The following is a 14,270-nucleotide window of genomic DNA, read 5'->3' as shown; positions in this document are numbered from 1 at the left end:
AGAAAAGAATGTTAGAGAACACCTCTAAGGTTAGCAATTGCTTGCTAAAGTGACACACAAAAAAGCACTAGCTATAAAGGGAAACAAATTGATAAAATGGTTCTCTTACAATTAAAAACGTTTGCCTTCAAAAGACACCATTAAGGACAAGAAATGACAAGCTACGGAAAGAAAGGAAAACATACGTGATAAGTATATTTAATACACTACTTGCTTGCCAAAAATAAAAATTCAGGGACTTACTTGGATATGGATTCAGATAAACCAGTTATTAAAATATATGCTTAGATAATCCAGAAAATTTAACATGGAATCCATATTAGATTTTATCAAAGAATTACTGCTGAAGTATTGTAGTTATAGTTTTTAAAAGTCACTATCTGTTAGAGATATTATCTAATTATTAATGGGTAAAATGATATAATGCCAAGTATTTGCTTTAAAAAAACTCAGGCAAAGGAAAGAGGTGATGGGTATATGAAATTTGGGAAGCCAATTATTGATAATTGATTCTCTACAAAGTACACTTCATGGTTCACTTTTGAGAATGTTTGAAATTTCATACACAAAGACTTACCCCATCCTTCGCTTTCACCAGGAGATCAAAGGTGGCAGGATCCCTTTCCCTGTCAATATCTTGAGACACACAGATGTGCCCATCGTGTGGGTCGATCCGGAATGCTGGAGGGGCTTCATCGCTTTGGAATCCGTCATAAAGAGAATACTGAACAAAGCCATAGACGCCTGCATCTGCATCGGAGGCTTTTACCTATGAGATAGGAGGTGGATCTGTGAGACGGCAGAAATACTGGCATTACTCTCAGTGATTTGTGAATTATTATAATGATTTGGACAATCACATAACCACTCAGCTATTCAGAGAAGCACAGGCTTTGATTGTCTCTCTCTCTTCTCCTCCTTCCTCTCACAACTCTGACTCTACATTTTTTTCCTCCCTTAGTAAATTCTCTTTCCTTCCCCTATGCCTATTCCCACATGTTCAAGTGACCTCCCAAAGTCTGAAGTCTGGATTCCTTTGTCCTCTTATTTCTTTCATCATAGCTAAGTGATCTCATCTAACTGCAAAGGCTTAAAAATATCCACATGGCTGTCAGGACTAGACAATGTACTAGTTGGTTCCCTCTCCCTCCTAGGCCTTCACGGGATGGGCTAAACCTGAGAATGGCAAGAGGACAAAAAAAAATCAAAGCAGAGTGGTGGGACTGCTGGAAAACCAATAGGAATGACCAAGTTCACTCTGGAGGGTGAGCTTTGGGTGTCCCAGCCTGGGTTTCCTTCTGTGCATAAAAGCCAGCACACTGCTCACCAAAACAGGTGTACTGACATGAAGCTGGCACTGCCCAGAGGAAAGGCATTTCTTTCTTATCCTGTAAGCACCACTTATGTTAGCAGCAGTCATATGACCAGTAAACAGGATGAGACAGGTGGAATTATGAAAGCACTTAACTGATTTATGCTAACTGTGGGAATACATGTATAGTAGTCCGCCCCTGTCAAGACCCCCTGGTGGATGCCTGAAACTGTGTGCACGTTCTCTCTCTCTCTCTCTCTCTCTCTCTCTCTCTCTCTCTCTCTCTCTGCAAATCTTGAGTCTTGTCATTTCATCTTTTATTTACTGGAAAAAATGCACCCCTGCGATCTTTTTTTTTTTTACTTTCCTTCAAAGCACAATGTACTAGGAAATGTGTGTCACCATTTCAAATAACTGTTCATGTCATAGCATGTGGCTTTCTGAGTATAATATCATTACCATAAAGAAAGGCAACCAGTAGTGATGCTTGAACCCTCAAGGCTTAGCTGAACCTCCTTTTCTGTGTGGTCAAATTCTAACTGGTTTCCAGAAAGCAGAAAAATAGATGAAGAGATGATTCTTGGAAATAAAAGAAAATTAAGCAGATGATCTCCAAAAGTCCAACATCCAACTAGCAGTTGTTCCAGAAAAAGAGAACAGAGAAAACGAAATCATGGAACAGCTCTCTCTTTGGGTCATGACAACATGTATTGGCAGGACCCCCCCAAGTCACTTTGATGTGGGGGGGAAGATAGACTAGGCACTCTAGCCTGTTACTTCCTCGGCCTCAAAGTCAAGTCAATTCACATTTCACTGGAGAAAACTAGTTGCATGGCCCCAGCTTGACTGCAAGGGTGACTAGGAAATGCAGAGAAACATAAGGATATTTGATGAATGGAAATAGTCTCTGACACAAGCATCATTAGTTTATAATACATGAAGATAAGCATATAAGATTGTGTAGGTCTTCAAGCAGCTGCTACTTGTAAAATTAAGCAAATGCAAAGTTATACTCAGAATAGTCTCCCCAGTGCCAGCTACTACACAGTTAGTCTTGGAGATAATTGTGGCAGACCTTCACATTGTTGCAAGGTTTTGTGGAGGCAGACAAATCAAAAGATCACCTATCTCACCTGTCTTTTTAGTATTCCTAATATGCTCATTGAACTTTGGATTTTAAGTGAATCTATTTTTCAGCAGTACAATGTACATCCAGAAGCTACACCATAATTACAATGCTTCCCAAGTGAACTCCATCCCCAAAACATGTCCAGCAGCGAAGGTCTCAATAAGCCTGTCCCCTCATCTCATTCTATCCTGAGCAGGTATCTGGAATGTGACTTTAGGGGCATTTGTGCAGCATAACTCAAAGGTTCAAAGCCAGGAGAAGTCGGCCACCAAGAATACATTTGGCAAAGACCAGAGAGCTTTTTGGTTGTCACAATGGGGAACGAGGTTCTACTGACATGTAGTGGGTTGAAGCCAGAGATGCTGCTAAACATCCTACAATGTACAGGACAGACTCCCCACAACAAAAAGTTATCAGGCCCGCAATGTCAATAGTGCTTAGGTTGAGACACTCTAGGCCTGAATGAAAATCCTAATAATTGCAATATATTTATTTGCTTTCATTCATTGTCTATTTTTTTCAACTGATGAGATAGCCTTTTATATTTATCTTCACTCTCATCCATCTTACACTCTCTGGAAAAATTTATCCTATGCAGCCAGTTAACATATTTGTGAGCTATTTTTTTTTTTTTTTTGTCAGATTGGCTGAACCAGAAAATCCACAAATTTCCTCACTACAAAAAAACTAACCTTCAAATACATCTGGTCTCTTCTGTTCTGACAGCTATTAATAATAAAATAGGCTCAAGTTCCCAAAAACAAATGCATCTTCTAAAACTATATTGGAATCTCAATAACTTTCACTTGATTGGAAGAAAAATACAATTAATTACATTATAAAAGTCATTCTCGGACTTTAATAGCATATGTAAACAAGTGCTTTGGCTTATGTAAAACTAAGTTTCCTTATTTTCACTTTCAAGAACTTTTATCTCATCTGGACTTTTGGCAGAGCAAACTATAAGGAATCAAACATGGGATAAAAGTACAGATCTCAGTTTATGTTGGCAGTTCACATTCTGGGTTTCAGAATTATAAAATAAGAATGTATTCCTCCCTGTTTTTACCCAACTCCCTAGATACATTAACCTTCTGTTCTCTAACAACATATTTCACCTACTAATACTAGGTCTTCAATGCCTCGAATTAATCTGGAATCTTTATGATGCTTACACTGTCCAATATCTGCTGACTGATGTGTAAAGTTGGGCAACCTGAATAACAGAAAATGCAAATAGCTTTGTCAAAGCCTTAAGAGGAAATCTTAATTGGTAAAGATGCTCAGAGGGCCCTTTCTGCAGAGATAGCTATTTAAATCAAAACCAGAAGAACCTGGTCAAACTCTGTTAGTACAACCTCCTGGTACAAACTGGGGTCTTCAGTCGACAGGAGGATTTTGCCCCTGAATCTACTTACAGAGCCAATCCCAGCACTCTCAATGTCATCCTGAGCTCCTCAGATTTCTCTCTCAATTTCCTGTTTTAGGTTAAGATGAAGCTGATGATTTTACTTTAAGCTTATTCTGATTCAGAACTGTTCTCCTTGAGTGTGATTGCTCACCAGTTTAATGGAGACATTATAAAGATGCACAATATCACTATGATATTAAGATTGGTCTGATTCCATCTTCAGCTTTCTTACATTTAAATAATTTTCTGTCACTTTTCACATGTTAACATCTAGATAAGGAGGAATACAGATGCTTAACATGGTCATGAGAACACTGGCCCTGATACATATGTTCATGCTTTTTGAATGAAAAAGCAGAATTTTAAAGCAGAAATAAAAAGTTTGTTTTTACATAAGCCAAAACATTTGTTCATATATGCTATGAAAAGGTTGATAATGAATTTTAGGATTCAGTTCATTGTATCTTTCTTCCAATCCAGCCAATGGTATTGAGTCTACCATATGGTTTTAGGAGATCTATTGTTGTGTTTGGGAACTCCAGGTTACTCAATTATTAGCAGCTGTCGGAAAGGACTGGTGTGAATGTCCTTAGCACAACAAGCACCTCTGCCTGAGAAGGTCTCCTTGTCAGCATTGTTGGTCAGCCTTTTGGAGGGTCTCAGTCATTCACATCAGCCAGACCCAACCCAAAGTCATAGAGTGACATTTTGTTGGCAGCAGGACTCTGCCGAGTCCTAAGCTATCAGATCGCTTAAGTCAGGGAAGTTTTTAGAAAAGTCCCAGAGCTCCCCTCCAAAAAGTGAGCAAACAAAAAGTCCTAGAAAAAAAAAATGAAAGCACTTGAGATAAATTTTAAAATTTAATAATATAATCCTCTTTATTTTTTATTATCACTTACAAAATTTCTACCCTTAGCACACAGCAATTTGTTTGAAGAAACAAAATTATTGACATGACACATTCATCCATAGAACTTCAAATAGAAAAGAAATCATGAAACAACTTCTTGTATTTGAAGCACTTGGCTGGCCACTAACCCTACAGATAACACAGGGTTGTCATATTCCAGTAGAAGTTGGATTCAACATTGAGGAACACAGTGGATACAACATGCCACTCTCTGAATGCAATTTTGCCAGTTCACCAACAACCCCCATCTCACCAAGTTTAGTAATGCATGTTGGTCCTTGGGTTCAGAATCTCTTGGTAGCCTTTCACACAGCTAAGTATCTCCTTATCGAAGCATGAGCCTCTCTAGCATTAGAGTCTGACTGTCCTCCTCCCCATATCCCACTGACCTCCCTCCATTTCCTTACTGTCTGGTGGTCTCACCCTACCTCTGAACACTGGCATGACCCAAAGCACAGTCTTGGACTACTTTTCTTTTCCATTCACATGGACTGCTTATAGATGACTAAATGGTAAACTCTTCTAATTCCAGGATCTGTGAATATTACCTTATATAATCAAAGAGTAACTATTACCTTATATGGGAAAATGGGATGAATTTAAAGATTTTGAGACAAGATGCTTATCCTGGAATACTCAGGTGGGCCCTAAATGCAATGATAAGTATCCTTATAAGGAGTGGCAGAGAGGCACAATAGACAGAAGAGGAGGGATAATGTAACTACAGAAGAAAAATCTTGAATTAATGAAGAGGCATAGATGGGTTCTACCCTTGGATCTTGCCAAATCTAGGATTTTCTAGTCTCCAGACTGTAAGAAATAATAGTTTCTGTTGTTTTAAGGCACCAGATTTATGGCAATTTGTTGTGATGGCCCTAGGAAACTAATACACTCCCTGAGTGATGTGTCCCAGCCTGATGACACTAAAGCAATCTGTGTTGATGACTCAATTCTCATTCCTTGTTCCAGGCTCATGCATCATCCTCCTGACAGTTAACATCTCTTCCTGTATCTCACATGCAATACTCTCAAAGGGAACTCCTGATTTCTAGCACCATACCACCTGAAAATCCGCTACCCTTCCAATCTTTTCAGGTATCCTGCCCTTTCTACTGAAGCAGCCAAAGAGATACTGTTAAATGACAGAAGTCATATTTCTCTCCCACTCAGAATCTTCTAGTGGCTACCATCATACCCAGTAAAATCCTACCCTTAAGTAAAATCCTAATCCCTGGATACCTCCATAACCTCATCTCCCTCCTGGACACGTTGGTCTCTTTAATGGAACGGGATTCACAGCACCTTGGAATCTTTGCACCTTGGAATCTTTGCTGCTCTGTCTGCCAGGCTTTCCTTTCAGACCTTGTACAACTTGTTCTCTCATTTCTTTCAAGTCTTGGTACAGATACTACCTAGTCACACAGGCCATCCTGATGACCCTGGACATGAATATCTCCCTTTCACCTCTGGCAAATGGTTTCTTCTTATTCTGCTTTGCTTCTCTTTAGTTACACGTGTTCTAGGCCAAAAGCCCAACTCTGGGTATCTCAATCAAACAGGTCCAGCCACTTGCCCGCAAACACCAAATGTAAAAAGTGAATGGTGAAAAGCAGGAAAGAAACTTTAATCAGTGTAGCTATACTAGGAAGATAAAAGGTACCAGGATTTCCATCCCTGTCTTCAGGGGCCACTAACATGAACTCCCAGTTTACATAGGCAAGAGGAACAAATAGGCACACTTAAGCAATCTTTGTCAAACTGTGGTCTGGTTGATCATTAGCTCAGGACCACTCAGGCAGGAAAGTTGCTATTGCCTTGGAGGGAGTTTTGGCCGATCACAAGATGCTTATCGATCAAACCTGCTATTCCTAGAATCCAAAGTGACTCAGAGCAAAGAAGATAGATGTAAAATGGAGGCAGAGATGCCAATTTCTTTTTGAACATTTGCAGGCCCAAGTGAAGACAGTGTTTTAGCAAAAGCAACTTGAGACTGCTTATAATACTCAGAGCACTTATCTCTGTACTGAATTATATATTTTCATTTTTATTTTACTTTTTCTGATAACTACATGTCTTCACTGGAATTTAAGCTCCAGGGTAAATGTTACACTTATCTCACTCCCTGATGCATTTCCAGCACCCACAACACTGTTGCCTGCTTCACAACGAGAGGTGCTGTAAACGCTTGTTGCATGAAAGAATGAACTGAGTAATGCCTAAGAGTGATTTTCATGACTATTCAGCCTATTTGACCTACAGAGAAAACACGAAAGAACAAAATGTTTCATAACACTTATGGAACACTCACTGAAGAATAATTTTTATTCCTAAAACAGTTTATTAACCAAGATTTATCACCATAGATCAAAATACATAATGGTTTTTAACACCACCAGAATACTGCAACTAAAATCAGCTAGGCAAAAGAAGAAGAAGGACATAAATCTCAAGATACATGGACCTATTTAAGAGGTTGGAGCAACTGTGTTTTAGTTTTACCTTTTAAAAAGCATTCTCAGAGAAGTTGTTACAACTATTATATGAATAGTTTGAATATATGTCTTCAAGATAGAGCCAAAATTTGTGATAACATGTTTTCATTGCCTTAAAGAATGAGATTTAGAAATCACTACTCCTATTATTTAATTATTGTCCTGTCTCCCTTCCTCCCAAAAAGAAGTCTGAACCAATGGATTGAGAAGAAGAGCTGTCCCTGAAGTGTTACAAACTGAACAATTAGAACAGCATGATCTACCCAAAGAATTAGCAGGCAGATCAGCAGCACATCAACGTAGCATCTGAGAAAAATCCTCCTTAAAACTCAAGTTTTGTATATTACAAAGAAAACCACTGAGAAATGTGAGTGGATCAACATAAATGTTAGAAAAATTGTCAAAGTACAGGGGGTGGGGCTGGGGGGACCCAGTTTGCTGTTAACCTTATCCTGAAATAAATTCTATACAGATATGTCAAATATAAATAATGAAATCACTTCAAGCACAAATATATTTGGCCTGGCCTTATACTCGAAAGAAAATTTAAGGCAAAAAGGGATTTAAAACATAAAACAGTGCCAAAAATCACAAAGGAAAATGTCAAAACAAACATTTAATACTCCATTCTGAAAAATAATCATATACAAAAAAAATCTAACGGCAAATTAGTTATGATATCTGTAACAAATACATACAAAAACTTAATGTCCTTTAAAAATAAAAATGGTTCTAATCGCCCAATACAAAAAAGTATGTATTTTTTGTCAGTATGAACTGACAATTCACAGAAAAATAAATATCTTTAAGATATGCTGCTTTAATAGTAATCAAATTAATAAAAAACAACACATTTGTGGCCTTGCAAATTGGCAACCATAATATATTAAATTGCGAGAAAAATGAATCAAATATGCACTCATTTTTATAGCCTATATGGAAAAAGTTTTGTTTTTAATCATATACATCTGTTAAACATTCTCCCAAATCTAAAATTATTCATCTCAGTATATATGAAGAAATATCCAAAGTAAAATATCTGTATAAAAGACACAACATAGTATTATTTATTCTAGGGTACAAATACTCAACAATAAAACAGTTTTTAAATGAATTATAATTCATCCGTGAGACAGAATTCAAAGTAGCCATGAAAACTGTGTATTTAAAGACAATAAAATGTCCACAGTATTGTGTTCAGTTTTACAGAAAAGAACAATTAAAAAATTGTATTTAAAATATCTCATTTGTGCCAAAAGAATCTAGTGTATACAACAAAAATACCAAAGAAAAGTTAAGTAGTCTAATGGGGGAAATAAGGGGTTCTTTAAAAATGTTTTTATTTAATTATTTTTTTTTCAAATTTTCAAAGAAATAATTTCGTAGAAAAAAATATTATGAAAAAGAGCTTAGCTTTTAAAATGCTGAACCAAAGTATAACTGGTATTGGTAGGCATCTGCCATCTCTCTGTAGAGCTACTCTACGTGCACCTTTAGTACCTCTTTCTCAAACACCCACTTACACAGTGTGGATGTGTAGGAGTCACAGGGTCTACAGGAATATCCTCTTTTTTGTTTGTTTCTTTATTTTTGGTCTGGATCAAACCCAGGTTCTCAAACATGCTAGATGGTTCAACTTCAGCAGCATTATTCATTTATAAAGCAGGAGATGAACAGTTGTAGTAGATACTGTATGGGCCTCTCAGGCCTAAAATATTTACCATCTGCCCCTTAATAGAAAAAGTTTGCCCACTCCTGGCCATTTTACCATAAAAGAGTCATAGACTATTGTAAATGAATAGCAGACTTACAATAAAATTTTTATTTATGGAGAGCAAAATCTGAATTTCATTTAACTTTCCCTTGTCATGAACTATTGTAAAATAATTATTTATGGAGACTGAAATCTGAATTGTATTTAATTTCCACTTGTCATGAAATATTGCTTCCCTCTGCCCCAGTATTTAAAAATGTAAAAAGCATTTTTAATTCACAAGTGGTACATAACAGGTAGGCTAACTGGTTCCAGCCCAGATGCCACTGTTTACCAACCCCTGATCTAAAACAGGGGAATAAATTCTTAGAAAATCAGAGGATGCATAGGAAGCTGGATTTGATCAGTGCACACTCTACGCCTATGTTGAAATATCAGACTGAACCCCATTAATATGTATAATTTATACATGTTAATAAAAATAATATAATTTATACATGTTAATCAAAACTAATATAATTTTGGTGAATAAATCTACTGATAGTTAGGGATTCATTCAAGATATTTGAACTGCCCTTATAGCCAAGGTCTCCATTCATTGATGCCTCTACATTCTACTCTTATAATAAAAATAAAAGTTATTTTTTTAAATGACCAAAATCATTCAATTTTAAGTCCTAGCTAAAGTGTTAGTGCTGAGTAAAATTTTTATCTCATGACTTTCTATTTTGTAAAATTTCATTTTACTCCTATGTGTCATGAGTGACTAAAACTGAAAACATGATCTAAAACATGATCCAATACCTCTTTTGTGAAGATTCTTCTAATACCTAATTGAACTCCCTACACACATACAAATCAAAAAATGGAAAATAAAAAACTCTTCAAGGCACCTAAGCTAAAATCGATCAAAGGAAGTTGAAGTCAGAGGAACGAGTCCACCCAGCCCCCAAAAGCCACAGGGAGGTTCTTCAGAGTTCTCCACCAATAATGCTGTTTTAATGAGGTCAAATCTTCCTCCATAGATAAGACAGTTATCTTTAGAAGAACAATTAATTGATATTTATGGCACTAAAAATTAGGTTGCCAGCGGCTAATCTACCATTTGCCTTTGATTTATTTACTTATTTCAGTGAACAGACCTCCGATGTTGATATTCTTAATAGACTTATGGCTAAAGAAGAGATAGAAATTTCAGTGAACAGACCTCCAATGTTGATATTCTTAATAGACTTATGGCTAAAGAAGAGATAGAAATACTACATTATAATATAGCAAGTTTAAGTAAATGGTTAGCTCAATACTCATGTTCAAAACTCGCTTTAATATCACTGGTAATAAAGACACACACATGCACACGCATAGGCATACATATGTACACAAAGTAGCCCAAATTATACCTATGTCATATTTCACTTCACATCTAAAAAAACAGTTACAACTCCTACTTTCATGAGTTTTAACTATGTGGTTTCAAAGTCTCTTTTTAACTGTTTATTATTAGCATTAACAGAGCTTATTATGGTTTGGATCTGGAATGCTCCCAAAAGATCACATATTGAAGGCCTGGTCCCCAGTGCAGCAATGTTCAGAGGTGGGACTTCGGGGATGTGATTGGACCATGAGGGCTCTGACCTAAACAGTGCATCAATAATTTGATGGCAGTATCTGGAAGTGGTGGAAAGAGTAGGAGGTGGGACTAGTTGAAGAAGATGGCCTTGATGAATGTCCCTAGGATTGCATCTTCTATCTATCTATCTATCTATCTATCTATCTATCTATCTATCTCTATGTTATGGTTTGGATGTGAGGTGTCCCCCAAAAAGCTCACGTGTGAGGCAATACAAGAAGGTTTAGAGGTGAAATGATTGGGTTATGAAAGCCTTAACCCAATCAGTGAATTAATCCCCTGATGAGATTAAATGAGAGGGAACTGTAGGCAGGTAGCATGTGGCTGGAGGAATTGGGTCACTGAGGGTATGCCTTTGGGGTATATATTTTGTATTTGGTGAATGGGGTCTCTTTTCTACTCCTGATCATCATGAGAGCCACTTCCTTCCATCACACTCTTCCACCATGATGTTCAGCTTCACCTTTTGCCCCAAAGAATTAAGCCAGCTGTCCATGGACTGAGACCCCTGACACCAGGAGACCCCAAATAGCTTTTCCTCCCCTACAATTGTTCTGGTTGGGTCTTGTAGTTATAGCAGCGAAAAAGCTGCTAAAATTCTCTCACGCCCCCTCCCCGGGCCCTCTCACTCCTGGTGGTCAAGAGGTATGCTGCTCTTCTCCTCCATACACTCCCCACCTTGACGCGCACTAGCAACGGAACCAGCCAACCGTGGACTGAAACCTGAAATTTGAGTCAAAATATATCTTTCCTCCTCTAAGTTGTGTTTCCAGATATTTTGTCATACAAATACAAAGCTGACTAACACAGTGTTTGTAACAAGAGCAGATTTCTCTGGTTCATCCGATCATCTATCACACACTGCTGTCTTCTGTTATTTTTACAAACAATATCACAGTAAAACATTTTGAATTATTCAAGACAACCACGGTTTTCAAATATTTTACACTTCTTTACAAAACAATAGTACAACGAAGGGGAAACTACATGTTTCAAAAACAAGTCAATTCATAACTGGATGCTTTCATAGCATTCTTATAGATATCAGGAAACGAAGAGACTTGTATGATTAGAAACATTCTGTTTATCCAAGAATGAATTTGGATCATAAATACTATGTTTTCCACATACATGCATAATGTCTAATACTGTAAATCCTTACATGACAAGCAAATTCATGAGAGGATTTTAACTAAATATTTCATTCAAGGTTTTTATTTCCCTGAAGCTCAGATATAAATTTGTTGGCCAGAATGGACCTTCTCAGAGATCTGGCAAAAGAAACAGACTTATAAAAGCTGATACCTCATTTTTATTCTTTCTTCTTACCTCTAAGATTTCACCAAGGGATTAATTTTCATATATGGCCCGAACACATAGACATTAGTGCTTCCAAACTGCTGTGTAAATGTCTTCTTTTCTCTTTTTTCACTCTCTGCTTTAGTGAGCTCATCCAGTCTAATGATTTTAAATATCTTCCATATGAGGGAAGCCTGGACAACATACCTCCAGCATGGATCATTTCTGTGGGCTCCAGATTCACATGTGGAAGGGCCCCCATGATGTGCCCACTAGAGTTGTTTCATGGGCATTTCACATTTAACATGGCCAAAGTAGAACTTTTGGGTTCTCCTCACTCACTGCACAAAATCACTCTCCTCTCACTCATTTCTACTATAATGGCGACTCCACTTACCCTGTGGCTTAAGCAAAGGAACTGAAATTTTTCCTTCTATTCTTTCTCCTAGCCTTGAGAAAAATTTACCAGCAGAACCAATTGTGGAGTAGTTATGTCTCTCTGCCTAGCATGCGAGAGTTACAGAATGATGTTGAGAGATCAAGTGAGATAAATACAAGCAATTAAACACATATTAAAAGACATTGGACTTCAATAATAATTATACTCTAGCTCAGACTTTTTAATTTTATTTTTCATATTGGGAAAGATGAAAATTTTGATCAAGTTTAGTGTTATTAAACTTTCTCATTTTCCAGTAAAAAAATTAGAAACAATAAAAGAGTCTATCCGAATGGATTTAGCCAGGACTGGGGTTGTGGCCTTGTATGTGTGAGGTCCTGGGTTCAATCCTCAGCACCACATATAAATAAACAAACGAAATAAAGGTATTGTGTCCTTCTACAACTAAAAAATATTTTTTTAAATGGATTAACCAATTTTATAGCAATACAATGGTATAGTATAGGCGTGTTAGAAAGAACAAAGCAAATCTAACTGTACACACTCAGAAAAATAACAAAGATGTAAAGAACAAAAGTTGTAAAATAGGTTTGGCAAAATCAAATTTTTAAACTTAGAACATAGCATATATGGTAAAGTGATCTTTCCTTCTGAGCATAGCGCCTCACAAGATTAAGCAGAGTATATTGATCCTCAAGTGACAAGGACTCTAGCACACAGTGAGTGCTGTGCTTTCTCCACCCCACCTCATAGAGAAATGGCTGGGCGTTTCTTGGGTACTCCATGCTGTCCAAGGCAGATCAAGTCCTTCTTTCACTCCAGCACTAGAATCAGTTCTCCTATGCTCTAGACCCCCAAACAGGCAGATCAGAGAATCACTGATGTTGAGCCAGCAAGAAGAGACAAAATGCTGAAGGAAAAGAGAAAGGGTTTAAAAGAGTGAAGCAAAGGAATGCTTCTGCAAGTCAGTGCCCATATGTAAATGGCTAGAAAAGTCCAGCACCAAGGACAGACCAAAAAGACAGACCCATCGCTCAGCTCCTCTTGAGGCCATATGTTGCACTGCAGCAACCCAAAGGGACTAGTGACTTGGGGCTCTGCGTGTTCCCCAGCAGAGGAAGAGACCAGGTACTGCTCTCCTTGCCATCACGGGTGCTCCTCCACTGGAGAGTGGAAGAGAAGGGGATGGGCCACATGGTACACCCCATCCACTGAAAGGTGAAGCTCATGGCCTTCTGACCAACATCCTAACTCAAGATAGAAGGCCGCAGTGTAGAGTTATATAAATTCTGCTATTTCCAGAAAAATAAAAATATGAATAATAATATACCCTCAACTACTAACAAGTGTTTTCTCTGGGGTAAAATTATGGAGAATGTGTGTGTGTGTGTGTGTGTGTGTGTGTGTATCATGTTGTATGATTTTAAGTGTCACCCTCTCCCCATTCTAACCACAAAGGATACCCTGAAACACTTGTAAAAATCTAGAGAGGGCAACTCATTGTATTTTTTCCCCCAAAAGATTCATGCTTAAACATGTCCTTCAAATTTGGGAATGAGTATCATAAATTAGAATCATTTAACTTTATCTTTTGCTTGTATCTCTCCTATATATGTTTTGTAAATAAAAAAAAAAAAGAAGCTACTGGAAATGTATGCCCAGAGGCCTTCTCTATTTGAATGATGCATTCCCAGATATAAACATGGACAGATGCACTCTAAACTCAAAAGAGCATTGGTAGGTCTGAAAAATCCTAATGAAAAAGACAAATACAAGGAAGGCCAAGTAAGTAAGTCAACAATAGAAACGAAGGGCTGTGAGTTCCAATGCAAACTACAATTTACTTCACTTTTCACACCTGCAAAAGCATCAGAGTCACAGTCGGCAAACATTAAAGCTGTGGAAACTTGGACTCTAGTGACTTTGCTTTCCTAAAGAAGAGAGTGAGCAGAGACCTAATCATGGAACATGGG

The 14,270-nt window shown here is 37.5% G+C and overlaps 1 protein-coding gene across 1 annotated transcript in view; it reads right to left on the bottom strand.

The window, feature by feature from the left end:
* The window catches only part of Dchs2 (dachsous cadherin-related 2), a 250,655-nt gene that overhangs the window by 132,508 nt on the left and 103,877 nt on the right, over window positions 1–14,270 (bottom strand). The window contains exon 2 of the mRNA XM_076864992.2: window positions 578–769. Within this exon, the coding sequence (XP_076721107.2) occupies window positions 578–769 (192 nt within the window). The remainder of the gene's footprint in view (window positions 1–577; window positions 770–14,270) is intronic.

The sequence above is a fragment of the Callospermophilus lateralis genome, chromosome 8 (genome assembly GCF_048772815.1).
Source record: "Callospermophilus lateralis isolate mCalLat2 chromosome 8, mCalLat2.hap1, whole genome shotgun sequence".
Lineage (NCBI taxonomy): Eukaryota > Metazoa > Chordata > Mammalia > Rodentia > Sciuridae > Callospermophilus > Callospermophilus lateralis.
Note: the sequence above shows the minus strand (reverse complement) of the source record. Positions and strands in the feature narration are given on the sequence as shown.